The sequence below is a fragment of the Oncorhynchus gorbuscha genome, linkage group LG07, assembly GCF_021184085.1.
Source record: "Oncorhynchus gorbuscha isolate QuinsamMale2020 ecotype Even-year linkage group LG07, OgorEven_v1.0, whole genome shotgun sequence".
Classification (NCBI taxonomy): Eukaryota; Metazoa; Chordata; class Actinopteri; order Salmoniformes; family Salmonidae; genus Oncorhynchus; species Oncorhynchus gorbuscha.
The window spans coordinates 1,530,293-1,551,830 of record NC_060179.1 but is presented as its reverse complement, the minus strand read 5'-3'; the positions used below and the strand labels follow the sequence as shown (position 1 = coordinate 1,551,830).

The 21,538-nt window shown below is 45.5% G+C and overlaps 1 protein-coding gene across 1 annotated transcript; it reads right to left on the bottom strand.

Moving 5' to 3' along the window:
• Positions 1-5,025: 5,025 nt before the first annotated feature.
• Positions 5,026-20,079, bottom strand: LOC124039436 (cysteine/serine-rich nuclear protein 1-like). Its single transcript, XM_046355400.1, has 6 exons — positions 19,866-20,079; positions 19,418-19,735; positions 10,043-10,247; positions 8,555-8,820; positions 8,062-8,355; positions 5,026-7,902 (listed from the first exon to the last, which is right to left on the bottom strand). The coding sequence occupies exons 3-6, from the start codon at positions 10,221-10,223 to the stop codon at positions 6,841-6,843; spliced, it is 1,803 nt and encodes a 600-aa protein (XP_046211356.1). The 5' UTR covers positions 10,224-10,247; positions 19,418-19,735; positions 19,866-20,079; the 3' UTR covers positions 5,026-6,840.
• Positions 20,080-21,538: the final 1,459 nt, after the last annotated feature.

Here is a 21,538-nt window from a genome sequence, read left to right as displayed (position 1 = left end):
GATGACCTGGAGCCAGTGGGTCTGGCGACGAATATGTAGCGAGGGCCAGCCGACTAGAGCATGTGGTGGGTGGTATAAGGTGCTTTAGTGACAAAACGGATGGCACTGTGATAAACTGCATCCAGTTTGCTGAGTAGAGTGTTGGAAGCAATTTTGTAGATGACATCGCCGAAGTCGAGGATCGGTAGGATAGTCAGTTTTACTAGGGTAAGTTTGGCGGCGTGAATGAAGGAGGCTTTGTTGCGGAATAGAAAGTCGACTCTTGATTTCATTTTCGATTGGAGATGTTTGATATGAGTCTGGAAGGAGTCATCATGTCAGGTAGTCCTGAGGCATGGTCCTAGGGCTCAGGTCCTCCGAGAGAGAGAAAGAGAGAATTAGAGAGAGCACACTTAAATTCACACAGGACACTGAATAGGACAGGAGAAGTACTCCAGATAACAAACTGACCCTAGCCCCCCGACACAAACTACTGCAGCATAAATACTGGAGGCCGAGACAGGAGGGGTCAGGAGACACCATCTGAGGACACCCCCGGACAGGGCCAAACAGGAAGGATATAACCCCACCCACTTTGCCAAAGCACAGCCCCCACACCACTAGAGGCAGAGACAGCAAGGGCGGTTTGTTGCTCCAGAGCCTTTCCGTTCACCTTCCCACTCCTGGGCCAGACTACACTCAATCATATGACCCACTGAAGAGATGAGTCTTCAGTAAAGACTTAAAGGTTGAGACCGAGTTTGCGTCTCTCACATGGGTAGGCAGACCGTTCCATAAAAATTGAGCTCTATAGGAGAAAGCCCTGCCTCCAGCTGTTTGCTTAGAAATTATAGGGACAATTAGGAGGCCTGCGTCTTGTGACCGTAGTGTAAGTGTAGGTATGTACAGCAGGACCAAATCAGAGAGATAGGTAGGATCAAGCCCATGTAATGCTTTGTAGGTTAGCAGTAAAACCTTGAAATCAGCCCTTGCTTTGACAGGAAGCCAGTGTAGGGAGGCTAGCACTGGAGTAATATGATCAAATTTTTTGGTTCTAGTCAGGATCCTAGCAGCCGTATTTAGCACTAACTGAAGTTTATTTAGTGCTTTATACGGGTAGCCGGAAAGTAGAGCATTTCAGTAGTCTAACCTAGAAGTGACAAAAGCATGGATTGATTTTTCTGCATCATTTTTGGACAGAAGGTTTCTGATTTTTGCAATGTTACGTAGATGGAAAAAAGCTGTCCTTGAAATGGTCTTGATATGTTCTTCAAAAGAGAGATCAGGGTCCAGAGTAACGCAGAGGTCCTTCACAGTTTTATTTGAGACGACTGTACAACCATTAAGATTAATTGTCATATTCAACAGACGATCTCTTTGCTTCTTGGGACCTAGAACAAGCATCTCTGTTTTGTCCGAGTTTAAAAGTAGAAAGTTTGCAGCCGTCCACTTCCTTATGTCTGAAACACAGGCTTCTAGCGAAGGGGCTTTTTTGGGGCTTCACCATGTTTCATTGAAATGTACAGCTGTGTGTCATCCGCATAGCAGTGAAAGTTAACATTATGTTATCGAATGACATCCCCAAAAGTATATAATATATAGTGAAATATATAAAATAAATATAAAATATATAGTGAAAACAAGTGGTCCTAAAACGGAACCTTGAGGAACACCGAAATGTAGTTGATTTGTCAGAGGACAAACCATTCATAGAGACAAACTGATATCTTTCCGACAGATAAGATCAAACCAGGCCAGAACTTGTCCGTGTAGACCAATTTGGGTTTCCAATCTCTCCAAAAGAATGTGGTGATCGATGGTATCAAAAGCAGCACTAAGGTCTAGGAGCACGAGGACAGATGCAGCCTCAGTCCGATGCCATTAAAAGGTCATTTACCACCTTCACAAGTGCAGTCTCAGTGCTATGATGGGGTCTAAAACCAGACTGAAGCATTTCGTATACATTATTTGTCTTCAGGAAGGCAGTGAGTTGCTGCGCAACAGCCTTCTCTAAAATGTTTGAAAGGAATGGAAGATTCGATATAGGCCGATAGTTTTTTATATTTTCTGGGTCAAGGTTTAGCTTTTTCAAGAGAGGCTTTATTACTGCCACTTTTAGTGAGTTTGGTACACATCCAGTGGATAGAGAGCCGTTTATTATGTTCAACATAGGAGGGCCAAGCACAGGAAGCAGCTCTTTCAGTAGTTTAGTTGGAATAGGGTCCAGTATGCAGCTTGAAGGTTTAGAGGCCATGATTATTTTCATCATTGTGTCAAGAGATATAGTACTAAAACACTTGAGCGTCTCTCTTGATCCTAGGTCCTGGCAGAGTTGTGCAGACTCAGGACAACTGAGCTTTGGAGGAATACGCAGATTTAAAGAGGAGTCCGTAATTTGCCTTCTAATAATCATGATCTTTTTCTCAAAGAAGTTCATGAATTTATCACTGCTGAAGTGAAAGCCATCCTCTCTTGGGGAATGCTGCTTTTTAGTTAGCTTTGCGACAGTATCAAAAAGGAATTTCGGATTGTTCTTATTTTCCTCAATTAAGTTATATACCCCCTGTATATAGCCTCCACATTGACTCTGTACCGGTACCCCCTGTATATAGTCTCCACATTGACTCTGTACCGTAATACCCTGTATATAGCCTCCACATTGACTCTGTACCGTAATACCCTGTATATAGCCTCCACATTGACTCTGTACTGGTACCCCCTGTATATAGTCTCCACATTGACTCTGTACCGTAATACCCTGTATATAGCCTCCACATTGACTCTGTACCGTAATACCCTGTATATAGCCTCCACATTGACTCTGTACTGGTACCCCCTGTATATAGCCTCCACATTGACTCTGTACCGTAATACCCTGTATATAGTCTCCACATTGACTCTGTACCGTAATACCCTGTATATAGCCTCCACATTGACTCTGTACCGTAATACCCTGTATATAGCCTCCACATTGTACTGGTACCCCCTGTATATAGCCTCCACATTGACTCTGTACCGTAATACCCTGTATATAGCCTCCACATTGACTCTGTACCGTAATACCCTGTATATAGCCTCCACATTGTACTGGTACCCCCTGTATATAGCCTCCACATTGACTCTGTACCGGTACCCCCTGTATATAGTCTCCACATTGACTCTGTACCAGTACCCCCTCTATATAGTCTCCACATTGACTCTGTACCCCCTCTATATAGTCTCCACATTGACTCTGTACCGGTAACCCCTGTATATAGCCTCCACATTGACTCTGTACCGGTACCCCCTGTATATAGTCTCCACATTGACTCTGTACCGTAATACCCTGTATATAGCCTCCACATTGACTCTGTACCGTAATACCCTGTATATAGCCTCCACATTGACTCTGTACTGGTACCCCCTGTATATAGTCTCCACATTGACTCTGTACCGTAATACCCTGTATATAGCCTCCACATTGACTCTGTACCGTAATACCCTGTATATAGCCTCCACATTGACTCTGTACCGTAATACCCTGTATATAGTCTCCACATTGTACCGTAATACCCTGTATATAGCCTCCACATTGACTCTGTACCGTAATACCCTGTATATAGCCTCCACATTGTACTGGTACCCCCTGTATATAGCCTCCACATTGACTCTGTACCGTAATACCCTGTATATAGCCTCCACATTGTACTGGTACCCCCTGTATATAGCCTCCACATTGTACTGGTACCCCCTGTATATAGCCTCCACATTGACTCTGTACCGTAATACCCTGTATATAGCCTCCACATTGTACTGGTACCCCCTGTATATAGCCTCCACATTGACTCTGTACCGGTACCCCCTGTATATAGCCTCCACATTGACTCTGTACCGGTACCCCCTGTATATAGTCTCCACATTGACTCTGTACCGTAATACCCTGTATATAGCCTCCACATTGACTCTGTACCGTAATACCCTGTATATAGCCTCCACATTGACTCTGTACTGGTACCCCCTGTATATAGTCTCCACATTGACTCTGTACCGTAATACCCTGTATATAGCCTCCACATTGACTCTGTACCGTAATACCCTGTATATAGCCTCCACATTGACTCTGTACTGGTACCCCCTGTATATAGCCTCCACATTGACTCTGTACCGTAATACCCTGTATATAGTCTCCACATTGTACCGTAATACCCTGTATATAGCCTCCATTGACTCTGTACCGTAATACCCTGTATATAGCCTCCACATTGTACTGGTACCCCCTGTATATAGCCTCCACATTGACTCTGTACCGTAATACCCTGTATATAGCCTCCACATTGACTCTGTACCGTAATACCCTGTATATAGCCTCCACATTGTACTGGTACCCCCTGTATATAGCCTCCACATTGTACTGGTACCCCCTGTATATAGCCTCCACATTGACTCTGTACCGGTACCCCCTGTATATAGCCTCCACATTGACTCTGTACCGGTACCCCCTGTATATAGTCTCCACATTGACTCTGTACCAGTACCCCCTCTATATAGTCTCCACATTGACTCTGTACCCCCTCTATATAGCCTCCACATTGACTCTGTACCAGTACCCCCTGTATATAGTCTCCACATTGACTCTGTACCGGTAACCCCTGTATATAGCCTCCACATTGACTCTGTACCGGTAACCCCTGTATATAGCCTCCACATTGACTCTGTACCGGTACCCCTTGTATATAGTCTCCACATTGACTCTGTACCAGTACCCCCTGTATATAGTCTCCACATTGACTCTGTACCGGTAACCCCTGTATATAGCCTCCACATTGACTCTGTACCGGTACCCCCTGTATATAGCCTCCACATTGACTCTGTACCGGTACCCGTAAGCACATTTTTACTCCTGAATTTAAGCTTGCCATAAAAGTGGTTGAATACTTGACAAAAAAAATACTGAAAAAGAATTCCATGTTGGCCAGTGGCAAAAACAATCTACATTTTATCAATTTAAAAAATTCATATAACATAAGATGTGGGAAAAAGTCAGAAGGTAACTGTCCAGTGAACCAGTGCAGTTAAAAAAAACATTTATTTTCTGTTTGTTGGGTTATAAAAGGCGAAGCATCAACTGACCAACAGAAAGACCAAGCTACGGTAAAGGAGTACAAATCTGATGGGGTTGAACACTAAAGAACAGAATGGGAAGAGACCAAGATGTACAAAGTCAAGCATTTAAGAAAAAGTTAAAATAAAAAAGGACAAACTGTCCAAAAAAGGGACTTGGATAAAATGAACAGCTTTTTAAAAACGGTCAGAGTGACGATGAAAAACTGCTCTGGTTTGCTCTCCATTCAGGAATGTAATAAATACCCCTAGTTGCCATGTCTTTATTTAGCTGCATTTCCACCAGAGAAGCTGTGTTCTGTTCGTGGCTTTGGGTTTTTTCCAATGAGATGATCTCCACGTAAACAAATGAGGTCTGCTTAAGGACTTAATGAGGCAAACACACAACTGAGTCTTTCTGCATAAATGCATCACGTCGTCTCAGTCACCAACCATATGGATACTCTTCTAATCCATCTTGTTTTAGTGCCATTTCATAGTTCATATGAAAAATACTGGAAAGCAAAAGCTTTCATAATAAGTCTATATTTATCTATTACAAAGATTTCAATATTTTTTAAAAAAATACACAATTTGCATTTTCTCAATAAAATTATTTCCGTGACACAGATTTAGAATTCTTTCAATCTACACAAATGGTTAATAAAATAGAGTGATTCTCTATGGTAACATTATAGATAGCAGTATCTGCAGCAGAGCCAGAATTCTACATTTTGATTTATAAAATAGGAACACAGTACAGTCCCACAGCTCAAAACAGAAGCACTGTGACGTTGGCCGAATCGACCCCTCAACCCTACACGTGTGGAGAGCTGATTGGATCTGACCGATGCAGTCCATATGGTAATAGCTCTCCCTTGCGCTCTGATAGGCTAGGTGGAAGTTTCGTTATATTGCTTATACCAATCAAAATCACCTCAGATCTCCACAATGGCGTAGGGTTTAGGGAATGATTAGGCCATAGCCCCCCTGAGTAAACACCGATCTCTTATTGCCCAACATGTCATAAATTAGATCAAACTACTAAAATAATTTAACCAAAATGTTTCCCAATGGTCTTTTCTATAATCCCATATTGCCGACTATGTCTAATACGGATTAAGTTTCAAATGGCACCCTATTCCCTATATAGTGCACTATTTTAGACCAGAGCCCTATGGGAAGTAGGGTACTACATAGGGAATAGTGTGCCATTTGGGACACATGAGGAAAGATTGCAGTTCCAGGTTATAAATATCAAGCCACGGTGCTGCTTCAGCATAGCTTTAGTACGTTTTTATCTGAAAATAAATAGAAAATCATAAAAGACATTAAAATAATAATATGTAGATAACAGTTATAGGTGTTTTCCCAGAGTATTAATGAATACCCAGCTGTACTGTTCTTGGTTTCTGAGGTTGACATTTAGCGACATATAAAACACAACACGTGTTATTTCATAGGTATCATGAGTCTTCCCTATTATTTCTACAATGTAGAAAATTACTTATTTTAATCTCACTTTTATGAAACGGTAGCTGCCATTTCATACAGCGATAATTACCAACTGAAACGTTAGCTGCCATTTCATACAGCGATAATTACCAACTGAAACGGTAGCTGCCATTTTATAAAGCGATAATTACCAACTGCTTTGCGAACAATTGGAAGGCAAGAGAGAAATCACAGCTTCTTCCAACAGCAGTCTGTTTACACTGACCCCCATCCCCCCCTAATTCACTACATAGTCCAGAACACAGTTGGCGGTTCAGGTCCCGATAGTTAACCCCTGACAGCTTCTTCCAACCGCTGATTGTCTGTGAACGTTACAGGGGGTTCTGGGTCAGATTCTGGCAGACCAATCAGAGACTCCAGGAGGCAGGTCCCGGGGTCGATGGCCTGTGATTGGCTGCTGGCGTAACTAGGCAACTGGAAGTGAAAGAAGCTGTCCATGTGTTGGTATTCCTTTAGGGAGTTGTAGAGAGAGGAAGGACCCAGACAGAAACCATCAAAGAACTCCAGGTCAGACTCTGAGGACAGGCAGAGGTCCATGTAGCTGGCAGCGGTGCCATCTACTGAGGGGGATGGGGTGTTGGGGCAGTCTACGGAGGGAGAGAGGGCGTTGGGGCAGTCTACGGAGGGAGAGAGGGCGTTGGGGCAGTCTACGGAGGGAGAGAGGGCGTTGGGGCAGTCTACGGAGGGAGAGAGGGCGTTGGGGCAGTCTACGGAGGGAGATGAGGGGTTAGAGATTCTGCAGCTGCTGTGGTGGAACAGACCGTTGCCTTGGTTAGCGGTATCACCTAACAGTGATATGGCCATGGCCCGGTTGTCTGTGTGCACCTCTAGATTGTCATTCTCCTCTGGGAAGTCTGATGTGCTAAACCCTCCCAACATCTCTGTTGTTGTCGTCATGGACGATGCCTGCTGCTGCTGTAGCCATTGCTCGGGGCAACAGCGGTTGTCATTAACAACGTAGTTGTTTACGTTATAGTCGTTGTCGCTGAGGATGCGGCTCAGTCCGTTTTCATCCACATCGTCCTCCCGGCCCAACTCCGCCCCTTCCTCTGAGTCCTCACTCCCCCCCGAGGAGGCAGAGGAGTCTGTCATGTCACTGGTACAGCTGTTCTCCCCGACCGATGCCAGCTCTGAGCTGAAGTAGAAGGCGGTCTCTCCCGGGTCCTCTTCCTCTGGTCCAGACGTCTCCTCCAGTCTCTTCTCCAGCTCTAGCTTCATGATGGTGTGGATGTAGTGGGTCTGAACCCGGCTGGAGTTGAACTCTTTACGACCTTCCTGGTTACCGCAGCCATCCTTAGTGCAGCCGCAGGGAAATGACGAGTGGTCCATCTGGGGAGAGAAGAGAACGTGAAAAATCAGGTTCTGCTTTGTCGTGGAGGGATCAGAACATTGTATTACAGAGGACAAATAACCACTTCTGAATATAAAGTATTTACAGTTTACTGTTAACGTTGAAGTTGAAGAAATTATGATATGCCAGTGTCTTACCTGACACTTGATGCCTGCCAGGCTGCAGGCGCAGGTCTCTGGCTCACAGAAACCCTGGCAGTCACACCCACAGTCCTCCCTGGACACTCTGAGCTGCTGCAGCTGTCTCTTCTCCTCCTTCTCCACCTTCACCCCCGCAGCCTTCAGCAGGGCATGTCTCCTCTTGGAGGGGTAGGGGTGGAGGAAGGAGCCATCGTCTAGGTTACAGCTGCTAATGTCCATCTCGTCCTCTGGGATGTCTTCGATGGTGAGGCAGTCAGCCTCCTCAGACTCCACCGTGCCTCCCTTAGTCAGCTGGAAGGGAGAGACGGGGGGTTAGGATCATTGTGATGTTCTCTGGATAAGAGAGCTCGAACCCCTCGTTACAGGTATAAAACCTTAACACTACCAGGAATAAAACCTTTCACCAGCAGACACTGCTGCATATTAGCTTCATAACTATCTAATCCACATATGGGGGCATGTGTGTGTGTGTGTGTCTCCCAGGGCTCACTTTCTGTTTGAGAGCGTCCAGTTTCTCCTCTCGGAGGCGGTCGAGGAGTTTCTCCCGACGGAGGGTGTGTTGCTCCACAGCGTACTCATCCAGGGTGTACCTGCGGAAGGCGCTGTGGCGCTGCATCATGCCCAGGGAACAGCCCCCTCTACTGGGCACGCTGCTAAAGCCCTGGCACCGTGGGAAGACAAACACTGTCACCATGTCAAAGGTCACGTTGCCCCGCACTAGCCGTTCACACTTAGCCTTCTTCAGGATGGACTTGGCTAGAGAGAGAGAGAGAGAGAGAGTTGGTGTTATCACTGCTCATTACGTAAAAACAGCTTTCAAGAACAAGAGCCATTAAGGGAATTGCAGTTTGTCAAAGTAACCGCACTCCCTTCTCATGCCACTAGATGGTAGCATAATGCAGAACTCTTTAGTCATAAGCATTCCAAAACTGAGAAGGAGAGAACCAGAAAGGACCCAGGACAGGGGGAGATGTCTGACCCTTGACCCCTGACCCAGCATGAAATAGGAGATGGTGCTGCTGCCTGTAGCCACCATAGAGCAGATCACCCCATTGGCCCTGGACTAAAGGCACCCCATTGGCCCTGGACTAAAGGCACCCCATTGGCCCTGGACTAAAGGCACCCCATTGGCCCTGGACTAAAGGCACCCCATTGGCCCTGGACTAAAGGCACCCCATTGGCCCTGGACTAAAGGAGACAGGCTGTTTCAGTGTGACATCCATCCACCTGATAACAGGAGGAGGACAAACGCTCCACTCTGACTCCTAAGGTCTGTTATACTACCAGTGGTGTTCAACTATCTCCTTTAGATGAACTAAGTATCACCCTTAATCTCATGCTCCAACATGCCTTTCCTCTCTCCATCCCTCCCTCCTCAGGCAGACAGGCAGCACCTGTGCTGGGTGACTGCCTAGGGCCCAGACAAGGCTCTGTGTTCTCTCTGCCTGGCCATCTGCCATCCTGCTCGCTCTCTGGCTCCCTGCCATCCTGGGAAACCTAACAACCGTTTGCCCTTCTCGCCAACCCCCCACTGACCCAAAACCAGGGCCTGGAATATAAAGGTACTCAGACAGACACATGTTTTAATGAGCTGCTCTGTGTGAGGCAGTAAGCCTGTTTTAATGAGTTGCTCTGTGTGAGGCAGTAAGCCTGTTTTAATGAGCTGCTCTGTGTGAGGCAGTAAGCCTGTTTTAATGAGCTGCTCTGTGTGAGGCAGTAAGCCTGTTTTAATGGGCTGCTCTGTGAGGCAGTAAGTCTGTTTTAATGAGCTGCTCTGTGTGAGGCAGTAAGCCTGTTTTAATGGGCTGCTCTGTGTGAGGCAGTAAGCCTGTTTTAATGAGCTGCTCTGCGTGAGGCAGTAAGCCTGTTTTAATGAGCTGCTCTGCGTGAGGCAGTAAGTCTGTTTCACCAGCATAACATCCACTATCAGACGTGGTCATGACATAGTGAAGCCTGAGGAAGTAGATTAGATACTCACTGTTGCAATGTGTGTCTGGAGAGCCAGGGTTGCTGGGTGTTGAGTCAAGGGTGTCTGAGTAGCAGCTCTCGCCCTCCGAGTCCCACCCGGAGTAAGCTGAGGACGACCGGGAGGAGGACGAGGAGTAGCACTGGTCCTCATCATAGACCTCCTCAAACTTCCTCTTCAGTAGACCGCTCATGGCTCAAGCTAGCATGGACCTGATCTGAGAAACACAGGTAGAGGAGATGGGGTTATTAGCATGGTGCTAGCTAGCATGGACCTGATCTGAGAAACACAGGGTGGAGGGGGAGGAGTTATTAGCATGGTGCTAGCTAGCATGGACCTGATCTGAGAAACACAGGGTGGAGGGGGAGGAGTTATTGGCATGGTGCTAGCTAGCATGGACCTGATCTGAGAAACACAGGTAGAGGAGACGGAGTTATTGGCATGGTGCTAGCTAGCATGGACCTGATCTGAGAAACACAGGGTGGAGGGGGAGGAGTTATTAGCATGGTGCTAGCTAGCATGGACCTGATCTGAGAAACACAGGGTGGAGGGGGAGGAGTTATTAGCATGGTGCTAGCTAGCATGGACCTGATCTGAGAAACACAGGTAGAGGAGACGGAGTTATTAGCATGGTGCTAGCTAGCATGGACCTGATCTGAGAAACACAGGGTGGAGGGGGAGGAGTTATTAGCATGGTGCTAGCTAGCATGGACCTGATCTGAGAAACACAGGGTGGAGGGGGAGGGGTTATTAGCATGGTGCTAGCTAGCATGGACCTGATCTGAGAAACACAGGGTGGAGGGGAGGAGTTATTGGCATGGTGCTAGCTAGCATAATTGGCTAAATCAGCATGTCATAACTGCAGTGTGATTTCAGCAGACTATGGTTATGGTGATTATTACAGGCGTCCTACACAGGAAGGCCTCAAGGTCAATAGTATTATTACTGCGCTCACATTAAACAAACTATTATCATATCATCTGATTATCATACTATGAATAATATCCTTAGGCTAATAGAATAAACCCTGGTGGTGTTTTCATGGGCATATGCTCTAAAATCAGAGCATAGGCCTAAAAGGCTGGCTTTGCTACAATCATAGATGTCTCAGTGAAATGTACAATGGTCTCTGCTGAGTACAAGCCATTTGTGTGCTGCTCTGTGTGGCCCAGCAGAACACGCCTCGTGCTATAGAGGCCTGCGTACGGCCCAGTACATCACAAGCTTCCTGCCATCCAGGACCTATACAATAGGTGATGTCAGAGGAAGGCCCATTAAATGGTCAAAGACTCCAATCGCCAAAGTTATAGACTGTTCTCTCTATAGCACGGCAAGCAGTACCGGAGTCTAGGACCAAAAAGCTCCTCAACAGCTTCTACCCCCCCCCCCCCCCGAGCCATAAGACCGCTGAACAATTAATAAAATGGCCACCGGAAAATGTACATTGACGCCCCCTCCCTTCTGTACACTGCTGCTACTCGTTGTTTGTTACCTATGCATAGTCACTTCATCCCCACCTACATGAACAGATCACCTCAACTAACCTGTTCCCCAGCACACTAACTCTGTACCGTAATACCCTGTATATAGCCTCCACATTGACTCTGTACCGTAACACCCTGTATATGGCCTCCACATTGACTCTGTACCGTAACACCCTGTATATAGCCTCCACATAGACTCTGTACCGTAACACCCTGTATATAGCCTCCACATAGACTCTGCCTCCACAATGACTCTGTAACACCCTGTATATAGCCTCCACATAGACTCTGTACCGTAACACCCTGTATATAGCCTCCACATTGACTGTACCGTAATACCCTGTATATAGCCTCCACAATGACTATACCCTGTATATAGCCTCCACATGGACTCTGTACCGGTACCCCCTGTATATAGCCTCCACATTGACTGTACCGTAATACCCTGTATATAGCCTCCACATTGACTCTGTACCGGTACCCCTGTATATAGCCTCCACATTGACTCTGTACCGGTACCCCTGTATATAGCCTCCACATTGACTCTGTACCGGTACCCCTGTATATAGTCTCCACATTGACTCTGTACCGTAATACCCTGTATATAGCCTCCACATTGACTCTGTACCATAATACCCTGTATATAGCCTCCACAATGACTGTACCGTAATACCCTGTATATAGCCTCCACATTGACTGTACCGTAATACCCTGTATATAGCCTCCACAATGACTCTGTACCGGTACCCCTGTATATAGCCTCCACATTGACTCTGTACCAGTACCCCCTGTATATAGCCTCCACATTGACTCTGTACCGTAATACACTGTATATAGCCTCCATTGACTGTACCGTAATACCCTGTATATAGCCTCCACATTGACTGTACCGTAATACCCTGTATATAGCCTCCACAATGACTCTGTACCGGTACCCCTGTATATAGCCTCCACAATGACTCTGTACCGGTACCCCTGTATATAGCCTCCACAATGACTCTGTACCGGTACCCCTGTATATAGCCTCCACATTGACTCTGTACCAGTACCCCCTGTATATAGCCTCCACATTGACTCTGTACCGTAATACCCTGTATATAGCCTCCACATTGACTCTGTACCGTAACACCCTGTATATAGCCTCCACATTGACTCTGTACCATAATACCCTGTATATAGCCTCCACATTGACTGTACCGTAATACCCTGTATATAGCCTCCACAATGACTCTGTACCGGTACCCCTGTATATAGCCTCCACATTGACTCTGTACCGGTACCCCTGTATATAGCCTCCACATTGACTGTACCGTAATACCCTGTATACAGCCTCCACATTGACTGTACCGTAATACCCTGTATACAGCCTCGTTATTGTTATTTTTATTGTGTTTCTTTTATTACTTTGTATTTTATTCTACTTGGTGAATATTGTTTTCTTCTTGGACTGTGCGGTTAGTTACGGGCTTGTAAGTACCCATTTCACGGTAAACTCTACAAAACAAGACAAAAGTTTGATTTGATACTCAGCTGAGACAGAGTCATCCACGTCATTTCAGCCATATCATCCACCATCTCAAGAGCGAGAGAGGCGAGCTAGATGATTGTGGACTTCAGGAAACAGCAGAAGGAACACCCCCCTATCCACATCGATGGAACAGTAGTGGAGAGGGTAGCTAGTTTTAAGTTCCTCGGCATACACATCACAGACAAACTGAATTGGTCCACTCACACAGACAGCATCGTGAAGAAGGCGCAGCAGCGCCTCTTCAACCTCAGGAGGCTGAAGAAATTTGGCTTGTCACCAAAAGCACTCACAAACTTCTACAGATGCACAATCGAGAGCATCCTGGCGGGCTGTATCACCGCCTGGTACGGCAACTGCTCCGCCCTCAACCGTAAGGCTCTCCAGAGGGTAGTGAGGTCTGCACAACGCATCACCGGGGGCAAACTACGTGCCCTCCAGGACACCTACACCACCCGATGTTACAGGAAGGCCATAAAGATCATCAAGGACATCAACCACCCGAGCCACTGCCTGTTCACCCCGCTATCATCCAGAAGGCGAGGTCAGTACAGGTGCATCAAAGCTGGGACCGAGAGACTGAAAAACAGCTTCTATCTCATGGCCATCAGACTGTTAAACAGCCACCACTAACATTGAGTGGCTGCTGCCAACACACTGTCATTGACACTGACCCAACTCCAGCCACTTTAATAATGGGAATTGGTGTAAATATATCACTAGCCACTTTAAACAATGCTACCTTATATAATGTTACTTACCCTACATTATTCATCTCATACGTATATACTGTACTCTATATCATCGACTGCATCCTTATGTAATACATGTATCACTAGCCACTTTAACTATGCCACTTTGTTTACTTTGTCTACATACTCATCTCATATGTATATACTGTACTCGATACCATCTACTGTATGCTGCCCTGTACCATCACTCATTCATATATCCTTATGTACATATTCTTTATCCCCTTATTGTTAGTTAGATTACTTGTTGGTTATCACTGCATTGTCGGAACTAGAAGTACAAGCATTTCGCTACACTCGCATTAACATCTGCTAACCATGTGTATGTGACAAATAAAATTTGATTTGATTTGAGAGAGAGAGGAGGGGTGAGCGAGAGGAGGGGCGAGAGAGGGAGAGAAAGAGGGGTGAGAGAGAGAGCAGGGGTGAGCGAGAGACTGGGGGGGGGGTTTCAGAAGTGGGTCATGTCTCCTGACTGAGTGACTGCAGTGAGTTTACCTGACACTGATTAGGTCAACAAGCCCGAAACAATGGCTGGAGGTTAATTCCGCCCTGCAGACAACCAGGGACCGGGGACAGTCTGTAGCACGGCCCACCCTGCAGCCAACCAGGGACCGGGGACAGTCTGTAGCACGGCCCACCCTGCAGCCAACCAGGGACCGGGGACAGACTGTAGCACGGCCCACCCTGCAGCCAATCAGGGACAGTCTGTAGCACGGCACGGACTTGAGTCAACCAGGGACCGGGGACAGACTGTAGCACGGCCCACCCTGCAGCCAATCAGGGACAGTCTGTAGCACGGCACGGACTTGAGTCAACCAGGGACACGTTAACAAGCACACCAATATCCTGTTCATTATCCAGGATACTCAAGTATTCTGTTTTTGAGTTGACACAAACATCATATCCCGTTTACAATAACCCGAAGAAGCAACCTGGATAAGATGCCTGAGATATGCTGTTCTTAGACGGGATACTGTGGCATGTCAACATCTATACCTGTATACGTATGTTTTCACGATCAGCTCAGGCTCAGTTCCACATGTCATAGGTGTTGTGTAATGTTTTCATCTGATTGTCACACAAACCACTTCGAAAAACCAGGCTATACCTGCGCAGTTCCATCCACCATAATATAGCCAGCGTACCGGATCGTATAGTCCCTCCCAGACAAGGTAGTGTGGAGCAGTCTCCCTCCCAGACAAGGTAGTGTGGAGCAGTCTCCCTCCCAGACAAGGTAGTGTGGAGCAGTCTCCCTCCCAGACAAGGTAGTGTGGAGCAGTCTCCCTCCCAGACAAGGTAGTGTGGAGCAGTCTCTCCCTCCCAGACAAGGTAGTGTGGAGCAGTCTCCCTCCCAGACAAGGTAGTGTGGAGCAGTCTCCCTCCCAGACAAGGTAGTGTGGAGCAGTCTCCCTCCCAGACAAGGTAGTGTGGAGCAGTCTCCCTCCCAGACAAGGTAGTGTGGAGCAGTCTCCCAGACCTCCCTCCCAGACAAGGTAGTGTGGAGCAGTCTCCCTCCCAGACAAGGTAGTGTGGAGCAGTCTCCCTCCCAGACAAGGTAGTGTGGAGCAGTCTCCCTCCCAGACAAGGTAGTGTGGAGCAGTCTCCCTCCCAGACAAGGTAGTGTGGAGCAGTCTCCCTCCCAGACAAGGTAGTGTGGAGCAGTCTCCCTCCCAGACAAGGTAGTGTGGAGCAGTCTCCCTCCCAGACAAGGTAGTGTGGAGCAGTCTCCCTCCCAGACAAGGTAGTGTGGAGCAGTCTACTGGACACTTGAGAACTGTCCATTAGACAAACCCTGGACCGATTTAACATGGAGCCAAGAAAGCCTGCCAGAGGTTACCAGTCAAACACTTTATATATGTCACGGTTTCACTAATGTCTGATGACTCCTGCCGTTGCTCTAAGCTTTTTCACTACATGTCTATTTAAAGTCTATGATAATATTTATACATTGAGATAACCACTGCAGATGGAAATCAAACCAGTAGTATTTGATTTTTATTGAGTGTCTGAAACATTTGCAGAAGCCAAACTCACCCCAGGGACGAGGAAACGAAGGGACACTATAAAAGAAGAGACTGTTAGTTTTCACTTTCGTTCTGCTATCTGCTGTGGTAGGCATAATAAACCAGACACCGGCTTCTGTTCATCAACTCTTAACTCCCTGGAGACAGGAGCCTGCTCTGTGTGTGGTCAGACGGTCAGACAGCACCCCCCTCTCACACAGAGGGACAACACCCCCCTCTCACACAGAGGGACAACACGCCCCACCACACAATCCCCCCCCCCTGTCCGGAGACAAAGCCGGGGCCATTCTCTGTGACCAACAACATTCACAAGAGACAGACAGGCTGTCTCTCTCTCTCTCCCAGCTGAGGAGCTGTGTGTGTCAGTTAAACAGTTTCCTGTGGTTGTGAAACATGTGCCACAGTGCACAGGAAGTGGCTATTTAAAATAATCTATATACTGTCTCTGTGTCTGTCTCGGATTTCTTGATTCCTGCAGCATCACTGTCCTCTGTAGGTTTGTTCATTAGGAGGATCTGGACATGTAAGGGCCCCTATGGGGTAGGGTACTACAAAGGGCACCAGTTGGGACACAGCCTAGGTGAGAAAGGAAACGAGGATGACTCCCCCTGTGGAAGAGCTGCCAAATATGTTATGTCCTCTAACGCAACTAATTTGTTTCAACATACTGAACACGTTTAATTTTATAGCGGCCACATTCAAAACACGAGAACACGAGCGCTGTGTGAGAAAATATGATACTTGGTTTATTATCACAATTAAAGATGGAATATACATTTCCCGTGAGCTGTGCTACATTTCCCGTGAGCTGTGCTACATTTCCCGTGAGCTGTGCTACATTTCCCGTGAGCTGTGCTACATTTCCCGTGAGCTGTGCTACATTGTTATTAATCTGATGGATCAGACCCCTTTTTCTATTGTTCACCTAAAATGACACAAATCGAACTGCCTGCAGCTCAGGACCTGAAGCAAGGATATGCAAATTCTTGATACCATTTGAAAGGAAACACTTTGAAGTGTGTGGAAATGTGAAATGAATGTAGGAGAATAAAACACATTAGATCTGGTAGAAGAGAATTCAAAGAATAAACATGTTTTTATTGTACCATCATCTTTGAAATGCAAGAGAAAGGCCATAATGTATTATTCCAGCCCAGGTGCAATTTGCCATTTGGCCACTAGTAGGCAGTAGTGTATGTGCAAAGTTTTAGACTGAGCAATGAACCATTGCATAGCTGTTCAAAATGTTGTATCAAGACTGCCCAAATGTGCCTAATTGGTTTATTAATACAGAACTGTGCACTCTCCTTAATCAATAGCATGGTATTCTTTCACTGTAATAGCTACTGTTAATTGTTGTCTCAAGATTGCCCAAATGTGCCTAATTGGTTTATTAATACACTTTCAAGTTCACAACTGTGTACTCTCTTCAAACAATATCATGGTATTATTTCACTGTAATAGCTACTGTAAATTAGACAGTGCAGTTAGATTAAATTCTTGTTAATCTTTCTGCCCATATCAGATATTTCTATGTCCTGGGACATATTTTGTTACAACCTCATGCTAATCACATTAGACGCCAGGGGCCACCAATCCCGTAGAGTATTTAACATTATGATCCCATAGAGGTTAAACATTATGATCAAATCAATAATTCCGTTTTAGATGCTCAGTAAAATGCCAAAAAGAGGAACTGCCTTAGTCACAATGAAAAAGCCAACAGACAAGATTAATACAAATAATTCTCATGAAGACATGACAAACAAAATATGCTTCAAAAGAAAGTTGCCCCGTGGAATAGAACCTCCGACTCCGTGCAGCGGTCTGGCTGTAGACAAAGGATCATTGAGCTGCTAGAGAACAGTTCAATGACTCGACGACTGGAGACGACTAGGCTAGAGCCGAATACACACACTACATCAACCGCTGAGTAAAATACAGTGTTACATTCCACTCGTCAAAATATTACTATACAAAAACATCCATTGAAAACAGCCTAGGCCTTCCAGACAACAGAAACTCGTGATTTGTTTGCCTTCTAAACATTGTGCTCCAACGCAGAATAATCAAGCCTCTAGTTAACAATTGAAAGGGATTCCTTGCGCCAAGTGGCATATGAATGTCCTTGATTAACGGTCTGATTGCATCAATCAACCAATCAATCATGTATGATCAAATGGGCATTGATTCCGTTTTGGGCCATTTCAATAACAATGCGATCAACACACCTGGACCATCTCATTTGAATAGCGCAGACTCATTTCTGATGTGCCAGTCAATCATTAGATCACGACTGATTATCCGTGGTCAGCTACCCCATGTTGACCCGATCGTTCCTCTTTGTGATGAATGAGCATTTCTATGACAACACTTGCATCAACCGTGAGAGGGCAGCTCATACGGTATTGGCTGCCTTCAGGAGTCGTTCCGATTAAGCCGAAATCACCGTGCAAATACACCATCAACCGGGTCAAACTGTTTGCCGAGCGATAGTAGAGAGCTCAATTCACATACACTGTGTAGGTATTCCAATGTAATCCTCATGATAATCTACAATACAGTTGTATCTGTTATGTTGTCCTACAGGAGCCACTGTGTCTGCCTCCTGCTCTGTTGGCTGAAGAATGTGGGAAGAGTTGTAGCCGACAGCAGTTTAGAAAGAACTGAGCTCGTCTCATTCTTAGTTCCTCGGCTGTATCCTGCCGCGACTACAGGCCAGGTCTTCAATTCAACAAAGGCATCAAGTTCATGTTTTCAAATATGAAATGTATTATTGTCACTGGCAGCTAAACGGAACAGTAAAGACACACTTAACTGCCCGTTATAATGCACAAACAGACTTTTCTGCCTATTTATTTCCCCGCGATACCAGCATTGATTGGCTTAATAAAGTGAGCGGAATAACTGACGCGTTGGATGTGGTCGACGCGGGGAGAAGTACGTTTCCCGACCTTGTATTCTGAGATCCAGCCGTGAACACGTTTGATTTGGGCTTTACAGAGACTTGTCGCACCACTAGAGGCGAACTGATGAATGAATGTATTCAACACACTGTAGGAAAACCAGAATTAAAACTTCAACATCGCCTAAATCAACGAGCCTAATAGTCCTATAATAGCCTACCGTGGATATTGGCATGTCATTATAAAATCCTCAGCCTAGTTTATGAAATCTAGTCATTCAGCAGAAAACAATATCCAGAGTATTATCCACACCTGTCCTCAACGCAACATGTTACAATCACTTGGTTTATTAAAAACCAGAACACCGACAAAAACGTGTTTAAAACATAAAAGTGTTAGACCAACTCTGCTGAGAAGACACGTCGGATTTATACAAATAGCGACCGTTAACTAATTGAACCATTTCATCATATACCCTGTAATCGTCATTTAAATACAACACAGCTTTGTCTATAATGTGTAGGTCGGCAACAATGTAACCAATATATCATGAGGAAAAGGATTAGCGCCACTGCCGTTTCTACTGTGGTGACAGAGCATAGATCATCCAAACTATTTGCGTCTCCACCCCGAAGCTTTTACAACGTAAATGACACAGAACGGTATTAAATAACCAACAGCGCCGCTACTCACCAATAACCCGGGTATCCGATCACCATTAGAGTAACGATGTATAATCCAAGGGACACAATTCCGCTTTATGCTCGAACAGACCGCTCGCTTTTGTTTCTATTGCAGCCAGACAGCACCGTCCGTACCAGCCGCAGCCTTTCTTCCCCTTGTCTGTGGCAGACTGCTCCGCTACGCCGCCTTATAGTCACTGGAGAACCCCCTCCTGGCATGTGACGCAGGCGGTGACGCAGAGAGACAGGCCAGCCCACGCTGCTTCCTGCTTTCCGAGAGAGAGACAACTTCCTGGTTTAACTGGGCTATTTCATTCCGCGATCTATTCTGCCAGTAGAAAAACAAAACAAATAGTGGAGGATGAATATGTAAAGTACATAACGTAAATGACTGGACATGTGTTGAGGGAAATAAATGGTATGGGTACAGTGGGAAAAGTAGGCTACAGAACATGTACTTCATTGTGTCCCATTCGGGAATGATTTCTCCTGAGCAGGGATTTGTCTTGTCATCTCATCAGTGTCATGTCTCTGGGTGTTGCTGTTTCCAGTTAAGGGAGAAGCCTGTCACACACACACAAACACACACAGAGATAGGGAGGGAGAGAGTTTGTGTTGTTAGGACTGTTTAGTCTCTAACAGAGGTTCAGTGTTAGGACTGTTTAATCTCTAACAGAGGTTCAGTGTTAGGACTGTTTAATCTCTAACAAAGGTTCAGTGTTAGGGCTGTTTAATCTCTAACAGAGGTTCAGTGTTAGGACTGTTTAATCTCTAACAGAGGTTCAGTGTTAGGACTGTTTAATCTCTAACAGAGGTTCAGTGTTAGGACTGTTTAATCTCTAACAGAGGTTCAGTGTTAGGACTGTTTAATCTCTAACAGAGGTTCAGTGTTAGGACTGTTTAATCTCTAACAGAGGTTCAGTGTTAGGACTGTTTAATCTCTAACAGAGGTTCAGTGTTAGGACTGTTTAATCTCTAACAGAGGTTCAGTGTTCTGGTTGTTTAATCTCTAACAGAGGTTCAGTGTTAGGACTGTTTAATCTCTAACAGAGGTTCAGTGTTAGGACTGTTTAATCTCTAACAGAGGTTCAGTGTTAACAGAGGTTGTGTTGTTGTGACTGTTTAATCTCTAACAGAGGTTCAGTGAGACTGTCTCTAACAGAGGTTCATTGTTAGGACTGTTTAATCTCTAACAGAGGTTCAGTGTTAACAGAGGACTGTTTAATCTCTAACAGAGGTTCAGTGTTAGGACTGTTTAATCTCTAACAGAGGTTCAGTGTTAGGACTGTTTAATCTCTAACAGAGGTTCAGTGTTAGGACTGTTTAATCTCTAACAGAGGTTCAGTGTTGTTGTGACTGTTTAATCTCTAACAGAGGTTCAATGTTCTGGCTGTTTAATCTCTAACAGAGGTTCAGTGTTTTGTGACTGTTTAATCTCTAACAGAGGTTCAATGTTCTGGCTGTTTAATCTCTAACAGAGGTTCAGTGTTAGGACTGTTTAATCTCTAACAGAGGTTCAGTGTTAGGACTGTTTAATCTCTAACAGAGGTTCAGTGTTAGGACTGTTTAATCTCTAACAGAGGTTCAGTGTTGTTGTGACTGTTTAATCTCTAACAGAGGTTCAGTGTTGTTGTGACTGTTTAATCTCGAACAGAGGTTCAGTGTTCTGGTTGTTTAATCTCTAACAGAGGTTCAGTGTTAGGACTGTTTAATCTCTAACAGAGGTTCAGTGTTAGGGCTGTTTAATCTCTAACAGAGGTTCAGTGTATAGGACTGTTTAATCTCTAACAGAGGTTCAGTGTTCTGGCTGTTTAATCTCTAACAGAGGTTCAAATCAAATCAAATCAAATTTATTTATATAGCCCTTCGTACATCAGCTGATATCTCAAAGTGCTGTACAGAAACCCAGCCTAAAACCCCAAACAGCAAACAATGCAGGTGTAAAAGCACGGTGGCTAGGAAAAACTCCCTAGAAAGGCCAAAACCTAGGAAGAAACCTAGAGAGGAACCGGGCTATGTGGGGTGGCCAGTCCTCTTCTGGCTGTGCCGGGTAGAGATTATAACAGAACATGACCAAGATGTTCAAATGTTCATAAATGACCAGCATGGTCAAATAATAATAAGGCAGAAC